The sequence below is a fragment of the Electrophorus electricus genome, chromosome 5 (assembly GCF_041902795.1).
Source record: "Electrophorus electricus isolate QZ-2024a chromosome 5, ASM4190279v1, whole genome shotgun sequence".
Classification (NCBI taxonomy): domain Eukaryota; kingdom Metazoa; phylum Chordata; class Actinopteri; order Gymnotiformes; family Gymnotidae; genus Electrophorus; species Electrophorus electricus.
The window spans coordinates 1,412,501-1,420,000 of record NC_137501.1 but is presented as its reverse complement, the minus strand read 5'-3'; the positions used below and the strand labels follow the sequence as shown (position 1 = coordinate 1,420,000).

Below are 7,500 nucleotides of genomic sequence, written 5' to 3'. Positions count from 1 at the left end.
TGTGTGTGCATATGCGTGTATATACGCGTGTATACGTGTGTGTGTGCATATGCGTGTGTATATACGCGTGTGTGTGTGCATATGCGTGTTTATATTCGCGTGTGTGTGTGCATATGCGTGTGTATATACGCGTGTATGCGTGTGTGTGTGCATATGCGTGTGTATATACGCGTGTATGCGTGCATATGCGTGTGTATATACGCGTGTATGCGTGCATATGCGTGTGTATATACGCGTGTGTGTGTGCATATGCGTGTGTATGAGCAGCCCCACGTCTCCGACCTTTTTCTGGTGTGTGGAAGACTCAAGCGTGCAGTCGTAGTCATGCACCAGTCCGGGGTCCGAGCAGGAGTCGTCCGGACCCTCCTGAAGGCTGTTCACGCTACTGCTCGGACTGCCGGTGCTCACGGACGTACTGGGGACGGAATGACTACTGCCCACGCTGTTCACCTTACAGACCTCCTGCTCCGCATCCTACACCACAGAGAGAGAGAGAGAAGAGAACAAGGAAGGGAGAGTGGGTAGAGGAAGAAAGATGAAACAAGATTTAGACAAAATTATTTTCCATTTTATTAATAGATTCTTTATCAATTTAATGTTAACGCTCAACGCCTTGGACGTAAAGTTGCAGAACTTTACACCAGTGAAGTTCTGCAGAACGGAGAGGTTCACGCAGGTAGAGAGACGACTGTGAGCGTTTAAACACTCGTATTTAAACCCCTTACTCACTGTCACACCACACGGCTACAGTGATGACACACCGAGGGGAGTCGCAGGTGGTCCCACGCTAACTACGCTACAAACACAGCACTGTGGGATTGACTCACAGAGTTTACAACAAATTCAAACCAATGCAAAGTTGTTTCAAAGTTCAGCTCCAGAATAATGAATAATGTATTATGAATAATGCGTTCAATTAAAAGTAAATAAATCAATTAAAAATAATTTCAATTCAAGGCACAACTCAGCCGTGGTGTGATTGCATGACTTCTCCTCGTTAATATTGAAGGTACAGCATTAATCTGTACAGTTTTTTTAAAACATGTTTTAAGCATGTTTGTTTTGCACGCGTCATCCACTTAGAAACACATGAATTACGCAAAGGACGGAATTCTAATTAGGTCAGCATTTGTCGTTACAGGAAATTAAACTGGAATCCGTTACACTGTTACAGTGTTACCACGTTACACAGCAGAGGGGCTGTGTTGGGACTGTGTGCCTATTGTTAGATGAAGTGTGTTGGTTTTTGGGCCATGTTGGGACTGTGTGCCTGTTAGCTGAAACGTGTTGGTGTTTCGGCCGTGTTGGGACTGTGTGCCTGCTGTTAGCTGAAGTATGTGTGTTTGTTGGCGTTTCGGCCGTGTTGGGACTGTGTGTCCACTGTTAGAGTGAGACAGGGAGGTCCTGCACATCCTGATGAATGTGTGAATGTTTGTCTCAGTTGTCAAAGATTTCCAACACAAATAATCCAGATGTTGAGTTTTAAAAGCTCCTCACACCATCTAAGAAGGAGCTAATAATGCTAATCTGGACCACTGCTAAGTCCACTGTGCCCTCCCTCCACAAGGAAGCAAACTGAGTATTTTAACATCTCACATCTCTAATCGTAATGAGACTTTTATATCTCTTAAGATGCACTCTCCTATGCTGGTCAATCCACCTCAGCCCATGTGAGACTCAGTTCTGTTAAAAGTTCTGTTATTTTATTTTCCCACAGTTCTTTGCACCTACCTCTTCCTCTTCCTGGGACTCCCCCATTGGTCCATTGTGTTTTTCCTGATAAAGGATCTTCTTCATCTTTCGGTACTGCAAGTTGTCCAGCTCACGCACGGCGTCTTTCGTCCTCTGGATCAGATCCACGAGGACCCGCAGGGGACGCTCACGTCGGACAAAATCATGCTGTGGGGGAGGGGGGTGAGTGAGGGAGAGAGAGAGACAGAAAGTGAATGACTGATGAATACATGAATAAAATTAGAACAGTGAGTTCCTTACAACACTTACAACTCTGTTCCATCACACCTAATCAATACTAATCAGCAATCGTTGATGAGCTCTGTCACATGTCCAGGAGCAGGACCAGAGACCACAACGCTGTTCCAGACATGGCTCCAGATCTCTGGCCTGGCCAGAGTGACTAAATGTGAACGTTAATAAAATAATTCCCTTCACTTCTACAGAGCAGTAACGTAGGAACATGGTCACCTCCAGTCCTGATGAATCTCAAATTAAACACGCTGTGGATTACCGCAAACACGTCTCAGATTACGTCATTTTTTAACTCCATCCGAGGCTCACTAGAGGGCACTAGTGTGTAGTATGGGAGAAAGGGGTGGAGCTTGGAACCTGACAGGTTAACAGGGATTCCAAGGTTTAAGGATCACTCCACTTTGCTCAACTGATAGACAGACCGGGTCTCAACAGGAGAAACCTCGAGAGAGTGTCTGAGTGTCTCAGAGGTTCTCCGAGTGTCTCGGGGGGGTCTCGGCAGCTGTTAACCGAAGATAACATCTGCACGGACCCGGACCACCCCGAAGGCCCCAGAGAAGACCAGCTGAGTTTTATCCACCGGGTAACGGTGCCATTCCTCGGGCATTCATAAACCTTCCCAGGAGGTGGGCACATAGGTCTCAGGCACATAGGTCCTAAATCACCTTCTGACCTTTGACCCTCACACTCTCCACCTCCTGAGGGTCAAAGGTCAGAAGGTGATTTAGGACCCATGTGCCTGAGATTCAGGGTAATGGCTGAGGGAAAGAAAGAGAGAGAGAGAGAAGCAAGAATAAAACAGGTAGTTTAGTCCTCCTCGCCCATCCCTCCTGACAAGGCTGTCTGTCCTGGTTTGCCCCACCCGTGAGGCAGGTGCAGGCATCGAGAGGTTCTGTTACCCCAAGACAGCACGACGAGGATATTTGACCAGGGAACAAGATTACTGACCACAAAAATGTTTTAACTACACACACACACACACACACACACACACATGCACGCCCCCCCCATGAAATGAATGAAAGACAAAGAACGGCATTATTACATATTCTGTGGGTTGACAGTGTGGGTGTGTGTGTATGCGTGTGTGTTCGTGCGCAGGCATGGGCAGGCAGGGACAGATGAGTAATTCACCCAAAGCAGTGACTTATATAGTGAGGAGGAAGTACACTCACCACTGTGTGTGCATGCATGCCTGTGTATGTGTGTGTGCGGAGTGAGTGAGTGTATGTGTATGTGTTTGTGTGCGCGTGCATGCGTGTACTCACACGCAGTAGTTCAGCAGAGGAGGGTCTGTCCTGAGGTATCTTTTGTAGGCAGTAGTCAACAAAGCTCCGGAACGCCTCTGACCTGCAAAAGCGCACACACACACACACACACCCACGTCATCTAAATGTCTAAAACAGATATTTATAATTTCCTCTCATTTTAGGTTAGTATTTCATATTTCAGCAACACTATAATGGACATGTGCGAGAGAGAGAAATAAGTGTAAAGGAGTTTGTTTAAGTTTGAATAGTGCTTGTGTGTGTGCACCCACGTAGGAGAGTAAACGAGTGAGTCAACATGCAGCCCCCCGCCCCGTGTGTGTGTGTGTGTGTGTGTGTGTGTGTGTGTGTCTACACTCACCATTCACTGGACTGCAGTGTGGGGGAGTTATTCTGAGCTATGTGATATAAGGCACTCATAGCATTCATGTTGAACAGAGGAGGCTTACGTTCGGCTAAAGGGAGGCACACACACACACAGCTATGAGACACATACATATGGCAGTTCAATATTCTGTATCACACACATCTACCCACTTACGTGTGTATTACATAAATATGCACATGGCCAATACAGCAATAATACAGGGTTATAACAACGTGTCTGTACATTCAGGAGTGCACACACACACACACACACACACACACACACACACACACACACGTACATGCTACTCACCCAGCTCAATACAAGTGATCCCCAGGGACCAGATGTCAACTTTTCCTTCATACTGGCCTTCGTCCATGGCTAAAATCACCTCTGGAGCCATCCTGTTACACACACACACACACACACACACACACACACACACACAGATGTAAAATCAAGGGTAGATTTGTTCACTGTCTATTGTATTGGTGTGTCCCTGTGGTGTGTGTGTGTGTGGTGATGGACTGGTATGGACTGGTGTGTACTAGTGTGTGTGTGTGTGTGTGTGTGTGTGTGTGTGTGGTGATGGACTGGTGTGTGTGTGGTGATGGACTGGAGTACACTAATCTCTGTACTGAACTGTGCGGATCTGTGCTGAAAATGCAAATTAAATTCTGTTGTGCCCTTTTGAAACAACAGGCTGCACACTAAGCTCAAATGGTCCAAGCATTAGAGAAAAAACAGATAGAGGCGATCAGCACACCAGTGACGTGTTTCTGCTACACCAGTTCGGCATACGAAACAAAAAGTTGCACGAGCAGCAGTGTGTGATAATGGTGGCAGGGACCGGGGTGGCGGACCGCCACCATTATCACACACTGCTGCTCGTGCAACTTTTTGTTTCGTATGCCGTTTTTCTTTTGTTGGTTATGCTTTTTAATTCTTGCCATTTGTTTAACTGTTTAAGTGTCATTTCTCGATTTTTTTTAAATTATGTTAAAAAAAAGCATAAACGTTTACCTCTCTAAAGCACTTGGAGACTGGAACCAAACTGTAAAGAGGTATGGAGCAGCACTATATATGTCTTTGTTTTATTGTTTTTGTTGTTGTTGACTTCCTGTCTGTGTGCTTGGCTCCTGTACTTCACTACACCCTTGTAGGTGTTTGACATCAGAGTCATTCATCAACACCTCCAGGTCACTGAACTCTGTCTTTTTCCCCATTTCCTGAGCCTTTCAAAGGTCTGACAAGGACACACATTAGATACTGACCAGTACGGGGTCCCCACGAAGGAGTTGGCAGGAGAGGTCATGGAGGCGGAGCCAAAGTCAGCCAGTTTAACCTGACCAGGTTCAGTGAGGAGGATGTTACCTGCTTTAACATCTCTGTGTGTGTGAAAGAGAGAGACAGAGAGAGAGAGAGAGAGAGAGAGAGAGAGTGAGAGAGCGAGTGAGAGAGTGATATAGACCAGGAAAAGGAGGATACAGTGTGAATCTAATTTCTCTATGTAACTCTATATAATGTTTACACATGCACTAAAACATAATAGTTACAGGAATAGTTTCAGGAAGAACGCCAGTATGGACCCTGTCTGGAAGCCAGGAGTCACTAATCAGCATTGCAAAATATTCCCTTATCAGCAGGTTATCTACAACTAAAGGTCACTACCCAGCAAGTTCCTTTTCCTCTCAGAGATTTAAAAGCCATCGAAGCAAAAATGAGCAGCAGAGATGACTCAGATCATCTGGAGGGTTATTAATTAATAACAAACTTATGTTTAACACACACACACACACACACACCTGTGGATCATGTTGTGGGAATGCAGGTAACCCAGTCCTAGCAAGGCACCATGGGTGATGGCAGCAATTTCAACCTCTTGGAGCGGTTTCTTATGAACTGCACAAACAGGACATATCAAAGTAAACTTAAAAATAAACACAGCAATTTTAATGTGAACACCAAAACTAAAAGGATAATCACAGAACAGGGTTCACGGCTTTAAATCCAAAAGCACACTGACAACATTCTCCTACATCTCCACAGAAACCCAGTCATGGTTACGGAGGCCTAATCTAGTCTCTTCTCCCACATCACCACTGGGTCATTCATGATTGGCAATTTACTAACCAACATTCTCAAACCGCCAACATTAGGATATTGGATTGTTGGCGAATGTTGGTGTTTGCTGGCCCCATCAAGAGAACCTGTTCAAGCCAGAGTGATTATTGTACAGGGTTTCCTCAATAATACAAGCAAACCTTTGAACAACTCATAAAGGCTCAATAGGTGCTGAGTCTGAGAAAAATTTCAGTAGAGGAATGTAACGGGTCAGACAGTGACAGGTCAGAACAGGAGTGTAACAGGGGTCAGACAGTGACAGGTCAGTACAGAGGTGTAACAGGGGTCAGACAGTGACAGGTCAGAACAGGAGTGTAACAGGGGTCAGACAGTGACAGGTCAGAACAGGAGTGTAACAGGGGTCAGACAGTGACAGGTCAGTACAGAGGTGTAACAGGGGTCAGAAAGTAACAGGTCAGAACAGGAGTGTAACAGGGGTCAGACAGTGACAGGTCAGTACAGAGGTGTAACAGGGGTCAGACAGTGACAGGTCAGTACAGAGGTGTAACAGGGGTCAGACAGTGACAGGTCAGTACAGGAGTGTAACAGGGGTCAGACAGTGACAGGTCAGTACAGAGGTGTAACAGGGGTCAGACAGTGACAGGTCCGTACAGGAGTGTAACGGGTCAGACAGTGGCAGGTCAGAACAGGAGTGTAACAGGGGTCAGACAGTGACAGGTCAGAACAGGAGTGTAACAGGGGTCAGACAATGACAGGTCAGTACAGAGGTGTAACAGGGGTCAGACAGTGACAGGTCAGTACAGAGGTGTAACAGGGGTCAGACAGTAACAGGTCAGTACAGAGGTGTAACAGGGGTCAGACAGTGACAGGTCAGTACAGGAGTGTAACAGGGGTCAGACAGTAACAGGTCAGTACAGGGTTCAGCTAACTGTGGGCATTTTAGAGTTGAGCAATACAATGTGTAGAAGGAAAGAGACTGGAGGATCAGCTCCTTGGGTACCATGACGACAAACACCTTAAATGTTTTAAATGCAAGCTTCTCAAATACTTGCCATCAGATTTTCATTTGGTCTAGTAACAGTAAGGTCTGTTCAGCAGCTATGCACTGCGTGTGTGTGTGTGTGTGTGTGTGTGTGTGTGTGCTCACCCTCTAACAAGTCAGAAGCGGAGCCTAAACAATACTCCATGACCAGCTGAAAAAGGAGAGCAGAAAACACTAACACTAAAACACTGTAACACTGCAACACTGGAACACTGAGATCATATACAACACAGTCACACTGAGCCAGTTTATAAATACAAACCCAAGCAGTGTTGTCTTTCAGGTAGCAGCCTTTGTACTCGATTGTGTTCGGGTGTCTCAGCTGTTCCAGAAATTTGACCTCTTTGACGATGTCCTGCCACTTCTGCACAGGAGAACAAACACAAGAACAAACACAAACTAACATGAACATGGCACCGCTTACAAATGACTGAACTCTCCTCCGAACCTTTTAATGGAAGCGTTCTGTTCTGAACTAAATTCAGTCAAATAATAATGAACTTAGCAGGTGCCAGCATGGTCTTGGTTTTCATTACGCTACCTGGTGGCCAATATCAACATGTATAATTTGGCTAACACTCTCTCATTAACACTACCAAATACGAAACACCATTTCATTTGCCATTATTTATCCATACTAACATCACTGCATTCTAACATCATCGGCATTCTTAAATGAATAATTTTTATTAATTTATTTATTATAAAGCACGTTATGTGGGGGATTAACCATTTATGTTAAGTTGGGTGTG

General features: G+C 45.4%; 1 protein-coding gene across 17 annotated transcripts in view; it reads right to left on the bottom strand.

Moving 5' to 3' along the window:
- The window catches only part of taok3a (TAO kinase 3a), a 47,834-nt gene that overhangs the window by 12,619 nt on the left and 27,715 nt on the right, over positions 1-7,500 (bottom strand). For 16 of the 17 annotated variants that reach the window (XM_035529655.2, XM_035529657.2, XM_035529651.2 and 13 more), the window contains 9 exons: positions 7,011-7,112; positions 6,854-6,899; positions 5,427-5,523; positions 4,896-5,009; positions 3,934-4,025; positions 3,616-3,709; positions 3,255-3,336; positions 1,732-1,899; positions 283-474 (listed from right to left, as the gene is read on the bottom strand). In XM_035529655.2, the coding sequence (XP_035385548.2) occupies positions 283-474; positions 1,732-1,899; positions 3,255-3,336; positions 3,616-3,709; positions 3,934-4,025; positions 4,896-5,009; positions 5,427-5,523; positions 6,854-6,899; positions 7,011-7,112 (987 nt within the window). Of the gene's footprint in view, positions 1-282; positions 475-1,731; positions 1,900-3,254; positions 3,337-3,615; positions 3,736-3,933; positions 4,026-4,895; positions 5,010-5,426; positions 5,524-6,853; positions 6,900-7,010; positions 7,113-7,500 lie in introns of those variants that run through there. The other variant, XM_081714916.1, reaches the window with a different exon arrangement.